We start from the raw sequence: 22,977 nt of genomic DNA on the forward strand, positions 1-22,977 counted from the left end.
CACGTCCTCCCCTTGATGAAATCGTGCTGACTTTGTCCTATTTTGTCATACACTTCCAAGTATTCAGAAATCTCATTCTTCACAATGGACTCCAAAATCTTGCCCATGACCAAGGTTAGGCTAAATCGGCCTGTAATTTTCCATCCTTGCTCACTCACATTTTCAACAGGAGTGCACTTAGCATTTTTCCAGACCACTGGGACCTCCCCGATCCTAGCGATTCCTGAAAGATCACCACTAATGTCTCCGCTATCTTCAGCTATCTTTAGAACTCTATGACATAGGTAAATCGCTAGGGCCAGATGGACTATCTTCAGGCCATTCAGTTTTTCTAGCACCTTTCTCCTTGGTGATGGCCACCATACTGAGCTCTCCCATCTGTCTCTCTTGAACTTTTGGGATATTACTAGTGTCTTCCACAGTGAAGAGTGATCCAAAATAATTATTCAGTTCGTCAGCCATTTCCTTGGTCCCCACTACTATGTCTTCAGTATCATTTTCTACAGCTCCAATGTCAACCTTTGCCTCTCTTTTGCCCTTCATATATCTAAAGAACCTCTTGCAGTCTTCATTTATATTACTAGCTAGCTTACCTTCAAATTGTAAACCTTTTCCCTCCTAATTCCTTTTTCATTGTTGCCCTCTTAGTCTTTGCAAGCTTCCCAATCTTGAGTTCCCACTGCCCTTCACCACATTATATGCTTTCTCTTTTGCTTTTATGCTGTCACTGACTTTCCTCATTAGCCATGATTCTCTCATCGTCGCTGTACCATGCTTCTTTTTACTGGGGAGTTAATTTTTGCTGTGTCTTCTGAATTACTCAAACTCCCCCCATTGCTGTTCCATTGTTTTTCCTGCTAGGCTTCTCTCCCAGTCAATTCTGGGCAGCTTCTCCCTCATGCATCTGTAGTTGCCTTTATTAGCTGTAATACCGTTACCTCTGATTTTGTTGTCTCCCTCTCAAATTGCAGAGTAAATTCAATCATATTATAATCACTGCCTCCTAAGGGTTCCTTCACCTTTAGCTCCCTTATCAAGTCTGCCTCATTGCAAAACACTAAATCCATAGTTGCCTGTTCCCTCGTGGGTCCACTACAAGTTGCTCCAAAAAGCTTTCTCGTAGACATTCCACAAATTCCTTTCTCGTAATCCACTATCAACATGATTTTCCCAGTCCACCTGCATATTGCAATCCCCACGATCACTGTGGCTTTACCTCTCATATGCACCTTTTCTATCTCCTGGTGTATCTGGTGCCCCAGCTCCTGACCACTGCTTGGAAGCCTCTAATTTTAATCTAACTATTGGTTTTGTTTTAACCTTTGCGGTTCATCAATTCTACCCACACAGATTCAACACCATCTGACCCTACTTCATTTCTTACTATTGATTTAATTCCATTTCTTACTCATAAGGCAATCCCACCCCCTCTGCCCACCTGCCTATCTTTTTGTTAAGTTGTGTATTCTTGTAAATTCAGCTCCTAATCTTGATTCTCTTGCAGCCATGTCTGTGACACCCACCACATCATACCTGCCAATTTTGATCTGCACCACAAGCTCATTTACCTTCTTTCTTATACTGTGTGTATTCACATACGACACCTTCAATCCTGTGTTAACAATCCTTCTTCTCCTCACGGTCACTTGTTTATCCAGTGTGCTGGAAGTTTGATTCATAACCCTTTCCAAACATGGTCTTATTCGTGTCTGTGCTGGAAATTTCATTGAAAGATGGCACAGCATCCCAAGGGTGAACAGCAACAGTCACGTCAGTACCAACATGGATTTGTAAGAACAATCCTGTAGCCATAATGTAAGGAGCTAGGTGCAAATTAGCAAGGAGACTACCACAGATAGCAATGTCTAATTTACTTTTAGGATCAGGAACTTGAGGACAGAGCAGATGAATGCCATTTGCACAGACAGAGGAGGGAGGTAGGGAGGGAGGGAAACTTCTGGATTCTTGGAACACGGAGACCAGTTGCAGAGAAGATGAGACCAGACCACATAGGTAAAAGCAGGCTGTGCCTAAACAGAGATAACAAGGTGTAGAGCTGGATTAACACAGTCGGCCAAGCAGCAGAGGAGCAGGAAGGCTGACGTTTCAGGCCTAGGCCCTTCTTAAATTTCTGAAGGAGGATCTAGGCCCGAAATGTCAGCACTCCTGCTCCTCTGATGCTACTATTGATAGAATGGGCTGAAGGACTAAACTTAATGATAATATTTGACAGCTGCATGACCTTGAATGAGTTCTGTGAACATGCCTGTAGGTGCCAAAGCCAGCACTTCCGTACCTTTTTGTTTGTTACGCTGTATGAGAGCGCACACGAGAAAGCGCGAGAAGTTTCATTCCAAGTCACTTGACTTTGCCTCAGACTTGGATCACAAATGTTGCCAGGAGCATCCTTCGCCTCCAGGCCAACCGTCAATCGAGGGGTCCCCAATGAGCAAAAGGGCATGAGGCTTACTGATATTTTCCCCCTCACTTTTTCATTCTTTTTATTTATCTAAAAGGTTCTTTCCTCCCCCCCCCCCCGCACCTTTTATTATTACTCAATAAATGTTCATATTTAAGCAAATTGTTGTTGTTGAATCTTCTCTTACCTTCATTTAACAAAAGCCAATAAGAACTGCTTAGATACGCCCCAGGATGCAAGGTTTTAAGAGGTGTATTTTGTCCCTTTTTTAAAAAAAAATGAGGAATGGTTGTGACAGAGTTTACAAGCAGCCTGTGCAAAGCCATTAAACCATACAAGCTTATAAGGCTTTGGGTGTTTTATTTAAAAATATGGAATAATAGAAGCAGCATGAATGGGTGGGGTCAAGCTCCCACCAAACAAGAATTTTAGTTTAACGGTCAGTAGTTGCTGAGGTCTTGAAGCTGGATGTGGAAGCTGTTATTCCTCTCTCTGCTACAGTGAAATCTTGGGTTCTCTTCCTACTGTGAGAATTACATCCGAGACAATCTATTTTACCAAATTTGCCTTTGCCAATGGTGTGTTTACAGGATGTTACTATTTTGGAACTGTTGCTATTTAGCAGTTAAGTGATCTATTACTCTTAAGTTTTCCAAGAGAATTGGGTTATTCCAATTTCTTCTATTGTTTGCATTTTAACTGTAAAGAAAGAGTCATGTGTGTTTTGCTTCAAGCCTGGTAGTCTCACCAACTGAATTGCATCCAGAACACAACACATTATACTTGGTTTTAAAAATAAAAAACAATTGGGATCTAGGCCATCTTTTTCATATAATTTGAGAGGGTTTTGTCTGGTTCATAATACAAGTAACAGTAACTTGTAAGATGGAAAGTAATTAAGTCTAAATTTGGGCTGCAGTATATGTATGCAAATGCAGAGTGTGATTGGTCAGTTGCAAATATAAATACAGCATGGAAAATGACACTGGCAATTACAGACTTCACCCAAGGAAGTTAGGACTGGGTATTAAATATTTCTGGATACAAGTTATGATGTCTCAATTAAGGAGAATATTTTAGTGCTGGAGAGAGGGCATGTCTCTGAACAGTCTAGAACAAAATTAAATTGTTTTGAGCCGAGGAACACTGCCATATAAGGTATAATTATATTGCCCAGTGTCATCTATAGTCCACCAACCCATGGACAAATTTAAAAAGGAAATTACAGAGAAGTGCAAGAAACGTAAAGTAGTTATAATGGGAAATTCCAAATTTGACTTGAGGAAGAGTGCAAAGGCTTTAGACAGAGCACAGAAGATTTACAAGTGTCGTTACGAGGATTAGAATTTCAGTTATGTCAATAGATTGGAGAAGTTAGACCGTCTCATTGGAGATAACGTTGAGAGGAGGTTTGATGGCAGCACACAATTTCATGACTGTGTGTGGACATAATGGATAACGAGAAACTGTTCTCTTTGGTGCAAGCATGGAGAACAAGAGGGTGCAGAATTAAAGCACTTGGCAAAAATAACAATGCCAACAAGAGGAGAAACCTTTTCACAGAGCATGTGGTTGAGATCTGGAATGCACTACATGAGTATGTGGACAGTTGAATAGAATGTGAATTGGATTATCTCAGGAGAAAGACATGAGCAATAAGCTACAGGGAAAAAGGCTAGGTGTGGAATTAAATGAATTGCTCCTCAGTTAGCACAGGTATGGACCAAAAGGTTCAACTGTTCTACGAATTTTTGATTCTTCAGAATGAGAGATAGTAGCACTGCAAACGGCAGAGAACAGCAAGGGTTTCTAAAATGTATTCTGGAGAATTCTTTTATAACAGTACATTTCTAGTCTGGGAAAGGGGGCACTGCTAAACTGGATACTTGGGTATGAGGTGGATCAAGTATTAGTAGGGGAATATTTGGGGTACTATAAGGTTCAGATTAGCTACAGAAGCAGGTACTGAGAAATCCAGAATAAAATAAAATTTATTTTGGTTTTAATTCAGTCATGGGATAAGGGCATCACTGGCTGCGCCAGCATTAATTGCCGTCCCGACAACAAAACATCCAAGAATAATTACTGTAAAATTTGCAATTGAACTAGAATCTGGGAGGTGATTCCAGCCGGGCAAACAGTTGAGGAACAATTGACAGGAATCAACATTCATCATTTTTAAGAAAACAAACTCACCAGAAATCAATTACATATTCCAAATGCAGTTTGAAAGCGATTGATAACGTTTTGAGAATGAAGTCACAGATTCTATTTATACTGGAGTGTGCCTAAAAGGCCGTAATATTGAGAGACATGCAGTCCGTATTTAAAATGATTTTATGGCTTCAAATCATGACGCATTATTAAGGTTTCCCAAAATATTTCTTTTTATGAGAATTGCCATCTGTGTTCACTTAGCACGTTCGTTTTTTTTTAAACTAGAGCTTTTACTACTACTTTACATAATAAAAACAAGGTTCCCGAATGTCTCAGCAATATTGTTCAGGAAGTATTTGAGTCAGTAACTAAAGAAGCATTTTTGAATAAGATGTTAAAGTGAGGCCTAAACTGTCCTCTCAGTAGTACGTTAAAAAAAAATGCCATTATACGATTCAAAAAATTCGAAAGCATTGTACTGGCCAATATTTATCTTTCATCAACCATTTTTTAAAAGTCTAGTTACTACACCATTGATGTTTTTTGAACTTTGCTGTGTACAAACTGGCAGTCATTTCTCATGTAGTAACAGCAACCCTCCACTTCAAAAAAAATCCTTTAAATGTGAAACACTTTAGGACATGCGAGTTTTGAGAAGATTTGTAGCTCAGGTTGAGGTTCTGGATGGGAGTTTGCTCGCTGAGCTGGAAGGTTAGTTTTCAGACGTTTCGTCACCATTCTAGGTAACATCATCAGTGAGCCTCCGACGAAGCGCTGGTGTTATGTCCCGCTTTCTATTTATCTGGTTAGGTTTCCATGGGCTGGTGATGTCATTTCCTGTTCTTTTTCTCAGGGGATGGTAGATTGGCTCCAAATCAATGTGTTTGTTGATGGAGTTCCGGTTGGAATGCCATGCTTCTAGGAATTCTCGTGCATGTCTCTGTTTGGCTTGTCCTAGGATAGATGTGTTGTCCCAATCAAAGTGGTGTCCTTCCTTATCTGTATGTAAGGATATGAGTGATAGTGGGTCATGTCGTTTTGTGGCTAGTTGATGTTCATGTATCCTGGTGGCTAGCTACCTGCCAGTTTGACCAATGTAGTGTTTGTCACAGTTCTTGCAAGGTATTTTGTAGATGACGTTTGTTTTATTTGTTGTCTGTATATGTCTTTCAAGTTCATTAGCTGCTGTTTTAGTGTGTTGGTGGGTTTGTGGGCTACCCTGATGCCAAGGGGTCCGAGTAGTCTGGCAGGCATTTTGGAAAGGTCTTTGATGTAGGGGAGCGTGGTTATGGTTTCTGAGCCCGTTTTGTCTGTTTGGGTTTGTTGCTGAGAAATCGGCAGACTGTGTTCATATCTACCATCCCCTGAGATTTAACAGCAAAATACGTATTTTCACTCTAAACCAATAGGTCAGCAATACATTAAATTCAAAAGAAACAAAAAGTGTTAAAATGGGTTTGTACACTAAAAGAAAACATCAACATATCCATCATTATTCTCTGCAACAATGAAAAAGTTCAAAATCAGGTCTAGCTGTTCGGGCTAAAATGATCAAAGGGCATGGGAAAAAAAGTGGAAATAGGGTACTCAGTCAGATGAACAGTGATGATCATACGGAATGTCAGAGTAAACTTGAAGGGTTGAATGTCCGACTCCAGCTGCTATTTTGTCCAAATGGCATGAATTGCTCTTACTACAAAAAGTGTAAATTTTTAAAATCAACAGGCCAAACAAAAATATGAAAAGACTTTCTAATATGGCAGTGACCCCTCTGCTCCATTTCACCAATATAATTTGAGAGCTGAAAACAATGTTTAAAAAGTATTCAGACTGAAAGCAAATTCACCACACTGATTAATAAAAGCAAAATACAGTAGAGCTGGAAATCTGAAATAAAAATACTAGTGAAATGCATCAGGTCTGGCAGCAGCCATGGAGAGTGAAAGTGTTAATGGTTATGAACAGATTCCACGAAAGAGGAATTGAGGCCTAGGGCACATCAAGGGCATGGTGCATATGCATGCAAGGAGGAAATTTTTAATATTAAGTTAACAACATTAAAATGCTAAATTTTACCTTCAATTTTACTTTGCTTTATTCTAGATAGAACTGACTTTTAAGAACATAGTAAATAGGAGCAGGAATAGGCCATTCAGACCTTTGAGCCTGCTCTACCATTCAGTAATCTAAATATTCTGTGCCAACGTATAAGTCTGAATGGTGTTTAGGCAATCCCAGCAGTCACCTGAAAATGAGAATTAACTATAATATTCAAATAGGTGCCTTAGGGCACTTGTGGTGTAGTGGCAGTGTTCCTACCTCTGAGCCAGGAGGCCTGGGTTCAAGTCCCATGTGTTCCTGAGGTGTGTAACAACATTTCTGGGCAGGGTGATTCAAAAATATATCATATAGGTGTCCTGCGTTTGATTTGGTATCCTTTCGGAAAACTAGAGTAAGGCTACATTGACTAGCTCATTACTAATCTCACACAGCATTAAAACAAAAGTAGAACACTCAGGAAGCTAGCTATAGAAGCAGCATTTGAAAGGGATGGCTTCTCCATTAAGACAAGTCTCTAAATAGATTTTGGAGATTTTGCAGCCACCTTTGGTTAATTTGGTTAAGTTCCAACAATTTCAGAAAACTGCGCAGCTGACCTTTGGCTACTGCTACAAATGTTTCAGTTAACTACACATGTTGTTTCTGCAGTCTCCCAACCATAAACTAGCTATTTGAGAATGGAACAGAATTCCCATTCCATAAACATGCAAGCTAGTTTCTAAGCTCAATAGATAGCAAAGAAAATGTCGGAAATAGCACCTAACATTTTCTGTTTTTATTTCAGCCATTCTTCATTCACAATATTTTGTTTTTGAACACAGGCTTATACTTGAAAGACTCTGTTGTCATGTCCCCACCACCGCTACTTTCTTTTAAAAATACCAGCGCTGTAAGGAAAAAGCAAGCATGTTGGCAGTACTTAAAGAATGCTCATGTCAAGGTTGAATATTAGTTGTTTGCATGGAGGGTAGTATGTGCAGTGTATAACTTTAGGAGCATCAAAGATATCCCATTACATCATCTGGTGCCTGCACTGCGTTAAATAGGACAGCCTTTCAACAGATTAAGCAATTGAAAACTTGACACCCATGATGCATTACAGTCCATTTGCAACAGAATTACATTCAGCCACAATCTGGAATCTCATGACCCCAACTCTACTACTGTAACCATGCCACAAGATCAAACTTAGTTTTATTAAGAATTCAGGCAAGCATGTAAAACAGCAGCATGACACACTACATCACAGGTCCACGTTTACCAACAGCAGAAGCAGCATACAATAGAGCAAGATTACCCCAACAGATCAAACCCAAGCACACTGTCATCCTGTCACATCTAGCTGTGAATGGTGGTGGTAATTAAGCAACTAAAAAGGAAGCTGCAACTTCACAAATATCTGCATCTTCAATAATGGGAGCACAGCACATCAGTTCAAAAGAAGGTAGAAATATTTGCAGTCTTCTGCCAGACGTGCCAACTAAATCATTCAACCCAGCCATTAGCGGTCCTCACTATCAGTTGTTATTATTCAACAAACTCAATTTACTCCATCTGGTATACAGATAGGCTAAAGGCACTGGATACCACAAAATGTTCTGGGTCCTGACAACATACCAACACTAACATTAAACATTTGTATTCCAGTATCTGATACGCCCATAGCCAAGTGATTCCAACTATTACACTGGCAACTATTTGACTAGGTGGAAAACTGCACAGATCTGTCCCCTACACAAAGAGCTGGGCAAATCCAAACCAGTGACCTCTAACACCTAGCAGGATGATGACAGCAAACGGTTGGAAACACCACCATCCAAATGTTCCCTTCCAAGCCACACATCATTCTCACATGCAATGGTATGTTCATTCCTAGATTGTCACAGGGTCAAAAGTCTGTAACATCCATTCCTAACAGCAATGAGTGTGACCCTACACCCCAAGGACTACAGGGGTGCGACAGCTCACCAGAGTAAACAAGGATGGAAACTAAAATGTTAGCTTAGCCCAGGATGCCCACATCCTATTAACATTTGTTTTTAAATTCTAACCCGGACAATTACTGTTCCATCAGGCTACTCTTGTTCAGAGAGATGTAAGGGATTGTCAACAGTGGTACCAAGTACACTTGATCAGTAATAAAGTCTGAATATGGACAAAGTAGCTCAAATCGAGGGTGGGGAGAGATACTGGACACAAATGTAGCATTCGACCAATTTCGGTATTGAGGAGCTCCAGCAAAACTGAAGTTAATAGGAACCGGGGAAAGCTCTCCCCTTAGTGGAGTCAAGCCTGGTACAAACAACCTGTGCTTGTTGATGGGCCATCATCTCAGTCTGGGAAATCACTGCAGAGGTTCCGCAGGGTTTTGACCTTCCTTTCATCATCACGAAAGGGTAGAAGTAGGATGTTCACGGATGACTGTACAATGTTCAGCACCATTCTTAACTCCTCGGACAGGAAGCAGTTCATTTACAATGTGCAGCATGACCTGGACAACATCCATGCTTGGACTGAGAAGTGGCAAATAATATTTGCAGCACATAGTTACCAAGCACCAATCATCTTTAAGAAAAGCAAATCTAACCATTGCCTCTCAACATTCACGGAATTGCCATCTCCAAATTCCTGACCACCAAAATCCAGTGGGCTACGACTGGCCAGAAACTGAATGGACTAGCCATATAAATACAATGGCTACAAGAACAGAACAGAGGCTATGAATTCTGAAGCAAGTAACTCACCTCCTGGCTCCCCAAAGTCTGTCCATCATTTAGAAGGCACAGGTCAAGAGTATGATGGAATACACCCTGCTTGCCTGGATGAGAACAGTTCCAACAACATTCAAAAAAGTTCAATACCATTCAGGACAAAAACAGCCAGTTTGACTGACACCCCATACACCATTTTCAACACTTACTCCCTCCACCACCACAGCACAGGCAGCAGTGTAACCCTCTACAAGTTGCACTTCAAGGTTCCTTCAACACCTCATTTCTAACCCATGGTCCATACCATCTAGAAGCACAAAAGACAGTAAGTGCACAGGAGCCACATCAAGCCACAAACCATCTTGATATGAAACTATAATCACCATTCCTAGGATTCTGTCCATTGAACAGTAAAGAACTCCATTTCTAATAGTTTCTGCAGGTATAAGTTACTTTTTAAACTACTGAGTCAATGGGGTAAGTTCACTGCCATCTCCTTGTGGGCAAATAGGGGTGGGTAATAAATACTGACCTAAACACACACACACCCCTCTATCTGCTCCAACAGTACCTCCAAGCAATACTTGGCATCTAGAGGGAGTAGGCGCTTCCAACTAGGAAAGCTAATGGCATGCTGACCATCATAGCGAGAGGATAGGAGTATCAGAGCAAGGGTGTCTTGATACTGTTATACAGAGCAATGGAGAGGCCACACCTTGAGTATTGCATGTAATTTTGGTCTCCAAGTCGGAGGAAAGATATTCTTGCTGTTGAAGGAGTCCAGCGAAGGTTCAGCAGACCGATTCCCAGCAGGACTGACATAAAAGGAAAGACTGGACTGACTAGGCTTATATTCTCTGGAATTTAGAAGGATGAAAGGGGGAATCTCAGTAACATTTTAGAATCCTGACGGGATTGGACAGGCTAGGTGTGCGAAGAACTAGGGGTCACAGTCTAAGAATAAGGGGGTAAGCCATTCAGAACTGGGATGAGAGAATTTATTCACTCAGTTGTGAACCTGTATAATTCTCTCCCACAGGAAGCTGTTAGGCCCGGTTCATTTGATATATTCAACAGGGATGTGGACGTAGCTCTTGCAGCTAAAGGGATCCAGGGATACGGGGAGAGGGCGGGAATATTGAGCTTGCATGATCAGCCATGATTGTATTGAATGGTGGTGCAGGCTCCAAGGGCAGAATGGCTTACTCCTGCATCTAGTTTCTATGCAAAAAAAAAAAAGAGGAAGAGTTACTTACAGTTCCAGCAGATGAGTTGAAATTTTAAGTCACTTCAAGGCCCAAGTATTAAACCAAACAGAAAAATATCTCCTAAAAACAAGCTATGCTGGATCTTGCTAGAAGTGGAGCACTGAATGCTCATGGAATTGCAACATTTGGATACCATGGTGTACTCATTCTGCGGGAGTTATTTTTATATGTTCAAAAAGTTTTGAATCTGCATGACAGTTGATTAGAGTTTTTGACCCTTATCTATGTTTATTTCTGCTATTAATAGAATTTTGTTTTGTTCTACTGTTAAAAGTCTCCTTTCAAATGATGTTTATGATGAATTCAAGTGTGGACCAGGTGCCATAAACATTGCGATCCCTGGTTGTTGAGTTTCTCCTTTTAGGCTGCATGACATTGACTGAATAGGTGTTCCTCGGCAGAGTTCTTGCATCTATTGACATTGAACTCCATTTTGCTGCTGCTGTTTTTGGGCAAGGTCAATGAAGTTCGTAGACTGAATTAGATATTAATCAGTCCAGAAGTCATTTGCTCCTGATGTGATATGGGTAATGTGAACATCCTCATAGTCCCTTTCTTAACAATAAGATGGTCAACTAGGTGCCAAAATGTGGAGTGTGTATTAGCCTGAAGTCACATATTTTTCTCCAACGAAAAAGGGAGTTTGTCATGACCAGTCCACACTAAGAATTTTAATAGGCGCAGGAGTCCATTAGGATTTGCCTTATCTGTACATTCCTTACCAATCATGTCTTTGAAGAAGTTTGTGTTCCTGCCAGTTCTACAAGTGGAACCGCTGCTGAAATGGAGAAATATGGTGGAGGAGCATTCAGAGCACAAAGACATGGCCTAATCATGACCTCATCTCCCTTATCTGGATGGAGAAGAGCAAGTCCAAGTGTGATAGCTAGAGGAGTTTCACTTCCCTGAAGCACAGGGAATGTCATTTCATTTTGATGCACCGAATTGAGGGGTGGAGGCAATTGAGAATTTTTGCACTGTGGACATTATCTTCATAGCAAGAGAAGTCCAGAGAGCAGCAGCAACCTCCGAGGTCAAAAAATGCCATGAACAAAAAGACATTCAACTCTGTCAACTGGGAAGAACTGTGTCATATTCTCTTCAATTCAGATTATTTGCAAAATTAACATGAGCAGGTGATAGTGGTAATGCAATAATCTAGTAACTCAGAGCCCCAGATTAATCTTCTGGGGATTTCTAATCTTATGATGGGGGGGAAGTAGTCATTGAAGTCACTGAAGGTGGTTTGGCTGAGGACATTATTACGGAGAACTCCTTAAGTGGCACCCTGGAGATGAGCACCCTCCACAACCATCACCCGTTATGCTAGGGCTGACTCCAATCAATGGAGATATTTGTTGCTGATTCCCATTGATCCTGGTTTTGCTAGGGCTCCTTGAAGCCACATTTAGTTAACTGTGATTTTGATGTCTAGGGCTGTCACCCTCACCTCACCTCTAGAATTCAGCTCCTTTGCAGATGTTTGAAGCAAAGCTGTAATAAGGTCAGGAGCTGAAGGGCCGTGGTGAAATCCAAACTGAGCATTAGTGTGGAGCTTATTGCTAAGAAAATGATAGTTCTGTTAAAACCTTGTGACACCTTTCTGATAAAAGAGCAGGTTAAATTGGATGGTAACTGGCCAGGTGTATCTGACCTGTCTGTGTGCGTGCAGAACATTGCTGGTCAATTTTCCACTTGGTCAGGTAGATGCCACGGTCACAGTTGTAAAGGAGCAGCACTGTTAGGAACTCAGCAGGTTCTGGACCACATATCTTCAGTGATATTGTCAAAATATTGTCATGGCCCATAGCCTATGTAGTATGCAACATCTTCAGGCATTATCACGTGGAGTGAATCAAACGGCTAAAGACTAGTACTCAGGTTACTGGGGACCTCTGGAGGAAACCAATATGGATCATCCACTCAGCACTTCTATTGGAAGATTGTTGCAAATGCTTCAGCCTTATCTTTGACACTTTAGTTCTGGCTCTCCCATTATTTAGAATGTTGCTATTTGTAGAACAGCTTCCTCCAGTTAGTTAATTGTTGAATAAATAGCTAATCTAATGACAACCATACAACTATCATATACTGCTGTAAAGATGCATTTGGTTCACAAAGGGTGCTTTAGAGAACGAATTCTGCCACCCTTGCGTGACCTAACCTATATGCGTTTCAATACCCACAGTAACGCTTTTGACTTTCATTGCCCTTGAGCAATTGAGTATGGACAATATATGCTGGCTGGGCTAGTGACATCCAAATCCCATGAATGAGTTAGGAAAAAAACTGTCCACTACATTCACAGTTGTATATGGAAGGGGTGCAGAGCTTGGATCGGATCTATTGGTTGTGGATCCATTAATTTTATCCATCAGTTGCTGCTTAGGACAACTTTCATGGAGCTTCACCAGGTTGACACCGGACTTTTAAAAGTGGTATGCCTGCTGTTGTCTCTAGCATGCACTCAGCATTGAATCGGGTCAATCCTGGCCTGACGGGAGTTGTAGAGTTGGGGATACACCAAGCTATGGAGGTTGAAGATTGGACTGGAGTAAAATTCTGCTGCTCTGGTGGCCCAGCGCACTTCATGGCCGACCAGGCAAATGAATTGTTAGATCTGTTCAGTATATCCCATTTAGCAAGGTGAAAGTGCCATCAAACATGATATGCAGTATTCTCAATGCAAAGAAGAGGTCTCCACAAGGACCACTGTATTGTGGTCACTCTTAACAATACTCCCATGGATAGGTGCATCAGTGGTGACTGGTGAGATGTGGTTACTTATTTTTGCCCCTCAAATACTCACCACCTGTCCAGCAGTTATGAGCTTTAGAACTTGACCAACTCGATCAGTAGTGGTACTGCTGAGCCACTTATGATGGGCATCGAATTCCCCCATATAGAACACATTTTGCATCCTTGTCACCTTCAAATGATTCTACCAAGTGGTGTTCAAAATGGAGGAGAACTGACTAAAATCAGCTATGGGTGGATGGTACTAATAATCAGCAAGGGGGTTTCTTTACCCATGTTTGACCTGACGTATAACATTTAAAGGGGCCTGGTTTCAATATTGACAATTCCAGGGAAACTCCCTCTTAGCTGAGACTTTTCTGTCAGCTTGTGCATACAGTCATTTAAGATAGGGAGGCTATGTGGGCTTCATGTTGTGTAACCTTACATAAATGCATTAGGGTGCTAGACTGCAATGACATTACTGGGTCATCCTCTTCCTTCAGGTTGAGATCACATCACCACATGATGGGATCAGGAAGGCCATTTCCTAAAAGTTTGTATCAGAACGTGAAGAAAACAGCAGTTGCTGGAAGCTCAGCAGGTCCGGCAGCATCTGTGAAGCAAAAAAATCAGAGTTAACGTTTCAGGTCTGGGTGATCCTTCCTCAGAACTGAGGGTCATCAGACCTGAAACATTAACTGATTTTTTTGCTTCACAGATGCTGCCAGAACTGCTGAGCTTTTCCAGAAACTTCCATTTTTATTTGCAATATGCTAGACTATTTGGCTGCTGAATCCTGGCCTGGCATTCAGCACAATTATGGTTGATTTGCTCGTGTTTCAAATTTGACATTCCCATCTTACATACCTCCAACCCCTAATAACCTTTTCATTTCCTTGCCCTACAAGAACATACATACATACAAATCAATGGTTCTACTATCTTTAGCTTCCAAGGCAGAAGGTTCCAAATTCACACAGCTCCCTGACAGAGAAAAATAAATTCTCCTTACTGCGCTAAAAGGATGACTCCTAATTTTAAAATAGTTCTGAACTCACCACAACCACAAATGTCATTCCCACATTCACGTTGTCAAGACTGCTCAGGATCTTAAATAACTCAATCAAGTCACACCTAACTCTAATAGAGGCAAAATACTGTGGATACTAGATATCATAAACAAAAACAGAAAATACTGGAGAAAGACAGCAGGTGTGGTGGCATTTATAGGCAAAGTAGAATTAACATCGAGTTCAGTATGACTCTTCTTCAAAAAGTGGTATTGCGATCACACTTAGCAATATTGTCATGGACAGAAGAATCTGTAGGAGACGGGTTAGCAAGGACGTGGACACAGACTTGATTAATGCAATCATTAGGGGTTATGCTCAAAAATTGCTGAATTCAATGTTGAGTCTGGAAGGCTGCAAAGTGATTATGCAGATAATTAAGCCTTCTTTCCCCATCTTTCATCAGTTCTGAGGAAGGGTCACCTGACCTGAAACATTAACTGTTTTCCTTCAGATGCTGCCAGACCTGCTGAGCTTTTCCAGCAACTTTTCAATGAAACAAAAACACTTTGTTGAACAACTGCAGCAGGGCCAGCACAAAAATGTTAGCATGGGAGGAAGATGGTTTATTAAAACGGCAAGCAATATTCCACAGAGTGGTCATCCAGTCTGCATTTAGTCTCACCATCGTCCTCTGACAACAGCATAAAAGTTACCATTTTCCCTCCACTTTCAGTTCTGAACAGTCATGTTGATGATACCGGTAATTAGCAGGAGGATTTTTTTTTGTCCAACCTGAACTCAAAATGTTAACTCTACTTATTTCAATACTGTTGGGCCATCTCCAGATAAATGATCTTTTGCAATACTTGAAAGACATCTGTTCAAGTACAGCTACAACTGGCATCTACCCAAAATTGCCCAGGCATGCACTGTACAAAACCAATCTGCCAATTATCATCGTATCAGCTACAATTTTCCTACATATTTGATCCCCAATTACTGCTGATTACTGGATGCCTTTAGTAAAATCCCAACGTGATCACCCCCTTCCCATTTCTCAATTCCACCCATATAGCTTCACTAGATGATCCCTCAGGAATACCCTCCAAGTACTGCCTTGATGTTTCCCCAAAATCAAAAATACTACTCCCCCTCCACAATTGCCTCACCTTCTATCACTCCTATAACATCTGTACCCTGGAACATTGAACCGTCGGTCCTGTCCCTCCCTCAGCATATTTCTTCAATAGCTACGAAATTTCAGTCCCATGATCCCAATCATGTCCTGAGTTCAGAGTTCATTGGTCTTACACGTCAAACCTCTTGTATTGAAATAAACAGTTTAATTCATTATTCTTCCCTCGTTCCCTGCAGTGCTCTTGCTTACCTTGTCAATTTAACTTGGTCTCTAACTTCTGCACTAGCCTCAACTTTCTCTTATCTCTTTGTGATTAACGGTTCCACATGCCAGATCGAGACATTAAAAGGAATTTCTTCTCTTGGAGAGTAGTGATCTGTTGAACTCTTTACCACACAGAACTATTGAGGCTGGATCATTAAGTATATTCAAGGTTGCAGCAGTCATATTTTTAATTAGTAAGGGAATCAAGAGCTGGCCAGCAATGATCTCACTGAATGACAAGTAGATTTAGTGAGCCAAATAGTCTGCTTCTGCTCCTACATTATCACAAGGCCATGATTTGTATGCTTTAAAAGGAGCCCAAACAAAACTGGAGCCAATGGGAATTAGGGAGAGAAATGCTCTACTGTTTGCAGTCATACCAAGCACAAAAAGAACAATGGTTGTGGTTGCTGAAGGGTAGACATCTCAGTTTCAGAATGCCTCTGTGAGAGTTCCTTAAGCTCATATCCTAAGCCCAACCATCTTCAGCATCTTTATCAATGCCCTTCTCCCCATCACAAGATGGAAAGTGACCAGTTTGCTGATGGTTGCACCATTCACAACTCCTCAGATAGTGAAGCAATGCATGTCTAAATGCAGCCAGACCAAGACAACGTCCAGGCTTGGGCTGACAAACGGCAAGTTATATTAGCGCCAAGCAAGTGCGAGGGAATGATTATCTCCAAGAGAAAATCTAGCCATCACATCATGGCATTAGCGTCACTGAATTCTTTCATTTACCCTTGCTAACAAATCCTCGGAGGCATCCACCTCATGCAATTCTTCCCTCAGCACTCAACAATTCATTTCATGAGACAGGCTTGAATAAAAAGTAATATCATTTAACCTATATTGAAGTTTATACAACCTCATTCTGAAAATGTTTCTTTAATGCTCACTTTATAACTATACAGATTGCAGTTCTGTAACAACCAGAAAATGTTGCGACATAAAAGGTGTAATTGACTACATGAAATTAATGTTATTGCTGCATTTAGAAAGTCATTTGACTTTTTGTTTCCTCAGATTCAATTTAGATTGAATCAACGCAAGCATTGTAACAATAAAAACACATCATATGATTTTGTTAACCCTATCAACTTAGCACAAACACTACAGGCAGAATTTCATTTAAAAGGTGATAATATCTGAATAAACACACAAATCAGCGAACAATTTATCAAAAAGGATAAAATGTCCATGAATTGTAAAGATGATACCTTGTACATAAAACTTTCCCACAATTTTGACAGTGTTCACATTTGCATATTAAATCTCTCTACTGAAGGTCAAGTTTAATAATTAACCACACGAGTATCCTCTCAATAATGCAAGTATTGTAAATGACTGTTAATGAACTTCTCTTGGCCAGACAGCAAACAATTATAAGTGGTGTTTTTCAGTTTGCCAATGGTTAGAATTTTTCAAAACGTCAAATATTGCATTTTGCTTTACAATTTTTCTTTCAATGTTTCTCTACATCTGCTTTGACAGTGAACAAATTTTAATTCACCCACCTTCAGTTTTTAATCTGGATACTTGAATCACATTGATTAAAGAAATATCCTGTTTATTCATTGTTCGCTTAAGGTCCACATGCCCTCGCAGTGGCATCACTGTATATTTTCAGCAATTTGGTAGGTAAAATTACACACAAAGTTTAATATGCCCAAAACAAGTCCAATGTACACAAACTAGCAAAATCTGGCCCTTTTCACATGGAAAAGACTATTCTGCATTTACAAATATTGGGCAAGTATTGCATACAAAAATTAAAAAGGGGAAGCATACTGCAACACATTTCAGAATCACCGGCTGGGAGATTTTTAAAGAGCTTGTACAGTAGATATGTACAGTCCTGGTCAAAGTGGGAAACTGTAAGCATTTCATTACAAGTGCTAAAGCATATACTTCAAAAAATGTCTCAATTTTATTTCATAATCCACTGATGTTGCTGTCAAATTTGTATTGAATACTGCCTCCTGGTGATGGAATACAATTTCTGCCCCAAAGTAAAAGTTCTTTTTGGCAAATTTTACACTATTCAATTTGATGTTCTTTCCTTTTGTGCTCTTGACACAAAAATGCAACATTATAATGAACAGAATTTAAAATGACAAACATTAAATTTGTGCAATGTATAAAAATACTGACGTATTAAAATAATCTCAATCTTAAAAATTTTAGCTAAAAAAAGTTATGCATAAACCTGAACATTTTTTTGAAACTTACTTTAAATACTTTTGTGATAGTTCTTCAAAGACTATCTTACTTTCAGATATCAAGTTAATTCACAACAGAAAAACTAAACATTTGGGAACCAAACTTCAGATTTTTTTTCCCCCCATACTATGATGGGCTAGATAAGGATCGCAAGAGTAACGAGTACAGCATAAAATATATTGTGATTAAATCATAGAATCCCTATAGTGTGAAAGCTGGCCATTCCACCCATCGAGTCCAAACCAACCCTCTGAAGAGCATCCCAACGAGACCTCCTCCCCACAATCCCTGTAACCTCACATTTCCCACAGCTAATACACCTAGCCTGCACATCTTTGGACTGTGGGAGAAAACCGGAGCACCCAGAGGAAACCCACACATACGGGGGAAAAGAATGTGCAAACTCCATATAGACAGTCGCCCAAGGGTGGAATCGAATTTGGAGAAAACTGGTGCACCCAGGGGAAACCCACACAGTCGGAGGAAGAATGTGCACACTCCATACAGACAGTCGCCCGAGGGTGGAATCGAATTTGGGTCGTTGGTGCTGTGAGGCAGTAGTGCGAATCACTGAGCCACCATGAATTCTCACAAATGACAAGAAGCATTTCTTTTGAGTGCCATCAGCCTATGCTAAGTATGGAATCCTGACAGACACAAAAATGGAGCTGCAGAACAAGCTCCTGAAAGAACACAATTCATGCTATAAGAATACCTGGAACTAGCAAAACTCATGAGGAGAAATTTCAATATGGTCTTCCTAAACTGACTTTAGTATTAGTATTATTTAGACTTTCCCATTAGTACCCAAAAAATGCACAAATTCAGGACATTGGGATGATAGCCATGTTTGAAAAGCTGTCCAATTCTGAACAGAAAGACTTCGGTGGAACGTGTTCTCTTCCCATCATTCTTTTCCATTTGCAGGCCTGTAAATTTATTCATATATTAATACTTGCTATATTTGAAGCAAACGGATAATAGCCTAACAGTGTAAAAGTTAAATTGGTTTCAACAAAGTTTTAATAGTTTAAAAAAAAATTGGCAGCTGCAGTTTCAGCAAATACAAGTTCACTCAGTTTGTCTCTTGCATGCACATGTTCTATTCGTAACCGAGTCCCATCTAGGGTGACAACTGCAGCAAACGGAAGCTAACCGCTGCTCCACAGGCAGGAAAGAGGGGAAAAACCTTGAAATAAAAAAAGACATACATACCAGAAATCTTTGATATTCCCTGCAAGTAGCACACTGCTTTCACACGCATGACAATACCACTCAAGTCCTCTCACTAAAATTCCTCCACTTTGTATGAAGATGGCATTATTATTTAAAGGGTAGAATTGTGCAGTGTTTTCAAATAGTTTACATAAGCTAAATGTGGCTTCTTTTCTGGAATTCACACCTTAAAGTACCAACTACTATATGCCTGTAGATTCCTTTTCTCCAAAGTCCATTGGTTTACCTAATTAAAACAGAATTCTGGAAATACTCTGATTAAATGAGATTTGAAAAGTGCAAAGGCAGACTGAAATTTTAGAGTAATCCCCATCACGCTAGTGTTGACGATTTCTTGAAAAATTTACCCCTCTTTTCAGATGCTGAAGGACAAACTAAGCATTTTCAGATTTCTGGAGTTCAGAGATCAGAAGAATTTCTAGACTCTCTCTTTACATCTGCTAATAGAACATGTTACTTAGCCAATTTTAAAGGAATTAGAGACCTTGGATTCTGAAATCTGTCACTGCATTTTCACTTAACTGTGTAAAAGCACAGAAAAACCAATTTTAAATAAACATCAATGGAAATTTGCAACTACACTTAATTATCAAGTTAAAGAAGGTTTCTTAACACCAAATTGTCTAAGAATTAGAAGTCACATTGACAAATGTGGTTGAAGATTAAATTTAATTTGTGTAATTCAAAGATAATAAAAATGAAGTACCACATATTTCCCTTTCTTAACCCATCTTGTGTTATGGTGTTTAAGCTGGATTTCAGTCGCCAACCATTCAGGCCATGTTCTGGAGTTTAACTCAGTTTTCTCATCTCACCAGACTAATAGGCCCTCAAGCAAAGTCTGTACTGGAATAGGGAAATAGATGCAGCAGTGTAAACATTTAAAGCCAGCTCATGAAAGCTGAACTATGCTAGCAGCAGTGTAAAACTGAATGCAACTTCAATGATATCACCAAAGCCGAGCTTCACAATCAAGTTTGTAGCCTCTCCCACAAACAAACAAATTTAACTTATTTTTTATTGGTTAAAAAATAATATTTTAACAAAAAGTTCATTATTAAAGAGATCACATGTAAAACAAAAAACAACTTTTATTTACTCACATGTCTCCTGAAGCAACTGTTCAATACTTTCAAAGTCCGCTAAACCTGAATTTACTATTACATTCAATGATTCTCCAATTACCCAAAAACTGATGGCAAAATAACAGTAAAAAAAGTGGCTTCATTACTCAGCATAAATCATACCACACAGCTTCCTCAGTGACACACTAATTTTAAGGATGTATTTAACGCAGAAACAAAAACAAACAAGCGACTGTTATACCTGAACATGTTCCATAAAAACAAGTTGCTATTCCTTCTGTCATTGAACTAATCCTCGATTAGGATATTCAACTACAAAAGAATAAATGTTTTAACAGGTTTCATAAAACACTCAACATACCTCTGTCTTTTCTCTTCATCTTTCAAAACTTCATAGATAGCCACTAACTATAAACAAAAAAAGAGTCAAAATACAAAGTACACGAGCAGAAATACGAAATTAAAGAAAGGCTAAAGAAGAAAAGATTGCTCTTACTTGTCTAAATTGAATTTCTGCATTTTCATCTTTGTTTTTGTCCGGGTGTAAGATCAAAGACATTTTCCGATAGGCTTTCCTTATGTCAGCAGATGTAGCTTCCTGCAAAATACAAAGTCGACTTTGTCAGAAATATATAAAGGCTCTTAGCATAGTGCTATGATCGAGGAAGACAGCAAACCCAGTACAACTCCTCAGGCGATGTAATTTGAGCAACACGAGCAATGGCCATGTTATGCATTCAGCTGCACATGACTAAACAGTCATTGGTTCTGATTCCCTATTCTTTTCCACATCTGAACTAGTGCAAGACTAAAGTCAATATAAATTTCACCAAAACCTTCTGGAATTAAGGACTTTGTTCAACAGTGAAGGAACAGGGAGGTGAATACAGAGTATTAATAACATGAATCTGCTTAAACAGAGACACCTGCTTGCTGGGGAGACCGGAGTTTCCACTTTTTCAACCGCTGCGTATTGATGCAACGAATTTTCTCTTTCTTAAAAATTGCATGCAACTTTAGTATTTCTAACAACGCTTCTACTTTTTGCCAAAGACAGCTTTCAGCCCAAGTGCGAGAAGGCTGTAGCTTCAAATTAGCTAACAATTAGAAGACCCGATTGCTTTGTTTTACAGATCTATCAAGCAAACAGTTTTGCAATTCCAAAATTGAGACGTGCGTAAAATATTGTTTTGAAGTGTAAAGCAGGGAAATAATAAATCATATAGAATTTCAGCTTAGTCTTGCTGTGTTACCTTAAATCGCAAACGATTACTACACAGTATTTCTGTCCAACATATTTGCATGCATTTCCCCCAGTATAATTCAAATTTTATATAACCCCACACTACGCAGAGATGAAAGTTATTTTCCTTCAAAGGCTTTCAATAAACAGATTGCAAAATACAATTGATAAAATTTCAACCTTAAAACCAAACCAATTCTAAAAAAGGAATAGAAAAAAAATTGAAGTTTGCAAAGATCTTCATATTTCAATATTAAACCGAATGCAACACGTCAAGCTTTGCCTACTACCAGTTTTAAATTCATATTTAAGTGTTACCAATTTTAACAAGTAGTCATCTGGTGCAGACGTCACATAACAAAAAAATATAAATTGTCTTCAGTAATACAAATGGGCTCAGTTTAACTCAAAATGTAGCTCCTCAAGTAACAGATTGACATTAACGCACAATACGGCTGTCTATGCATTTAGCCCTCAGGTTCAATAATTCTGTTTCTTGTGTGCTTTGTTAATGATTTATGCTTAAAAAATGAAAGAGAGCAGAACAAGAAAGGGCTTCTAAAGAATGTGACAAGCAGCACTGAATCATCTGCAGTACCTGAAGCAACTAAGACTTCAGATTACAATTTAAGGTTTAAAACTGAATGTCTGCTACTATAACATTTTAAAATCAGTGTGCTTCAAAAGTGATAAATACTAAGTAATTTCAAAAAATATGAAAATATAATTGAAAAAATATTCTGAAAAAATATTTCAACATGAGAAGTATCTACAATCCTTCCTGCACCCTCTCAGTTTATATGGCAAATTGTTCCAATTCTCTATTAATAAAGCAGCCATATCCCTTAAAACCTTTCATTTTGAAATAATGTTTGCAACAGTATGTGAATGTTAAGAATTACAACAGTCGAAATGTCTGCATAAAACTCAAGGCCTTCACCCAGTTTGGACTCTCTAACAAAGTGTACTAGGAAAGCAATCATTTTCTGCCTGTACTACTCTATGGAATATCATTCAATATTAGATGTTTTCACTAAAAACCTGCATATGTGTTATTTATAAATTTAAATTATGTTAATACTGTATATACATCAACACAAAATACAATGACTTAAGCGTAATTGTTCTTAATGCTCCACAAGTGGTGCACAAAATGAAAACAAAAACAAAAATCAAGGCAACTTATCAAGGCACTACAAAGTGGTTAATTTGTACAAGAAAGACAGAAGGCTCCACATCTAGCAAGTTATCTTGGGATTAAAGAAATGCCAGTTATGATAAAATTCAAACAAGTGGCTTATAAAAACAGCATGGAAAGAGAATGGTTGCAAATGAGGGAATCCAATATAAAAACTGGAAAAATACAATAAAGTCTAACTGCAATTGAAAGCAAATTGAAATTGAAATAGCGTGTTTTGCA

The 22,977-nt window shown here is 39.3% G+C and overlaps 1 protein-coding gene across 1 annotated transcript in view; it reads right to left on the minus strand.

Annotated features, from left to right (window-relative positions):
- dnajc1 (DnaJ (Hsp40) homolog, subfamily C, member 1) overlaps positions 1–22,977 on the minus strand; it is a 180,429-nt gene that overhangs the window by 112,124 nt on the left and 45,328 nt on the right. Inside the window, exons 2-3 of the mRNA XM_048556105.2 lie at positions 20,811–20,912; positions 20,676–20,722 (exon numbers count right to left, since the gene is read on the minus strand). Coding sequence (XP_048412062.1) covers positions 20,676–20,722; positions 20,811–20,912 — 149 coding nt within the window. The remainder of the gene's footprint in view (positions 1–20,675; positions 20,723–20,810; positions 20,913–22,977) is intronic.

The sequence above is a fragment of the Stegostoma tigrinum genome, chromosome 2 (genome assembly GCF_030684315.1).
Source record: "Stegostoma tigrinum isolate sSteTig4 chromosome 2, sSteTig4.hap1, whole genome shotgun sequence".
NCBI lineage: Eukaryota > Metazoa > Chordata > Chondrichthyes > Orectolobiformes > Stegostomatidae > Stegostoma > Stegostoma tigrinum.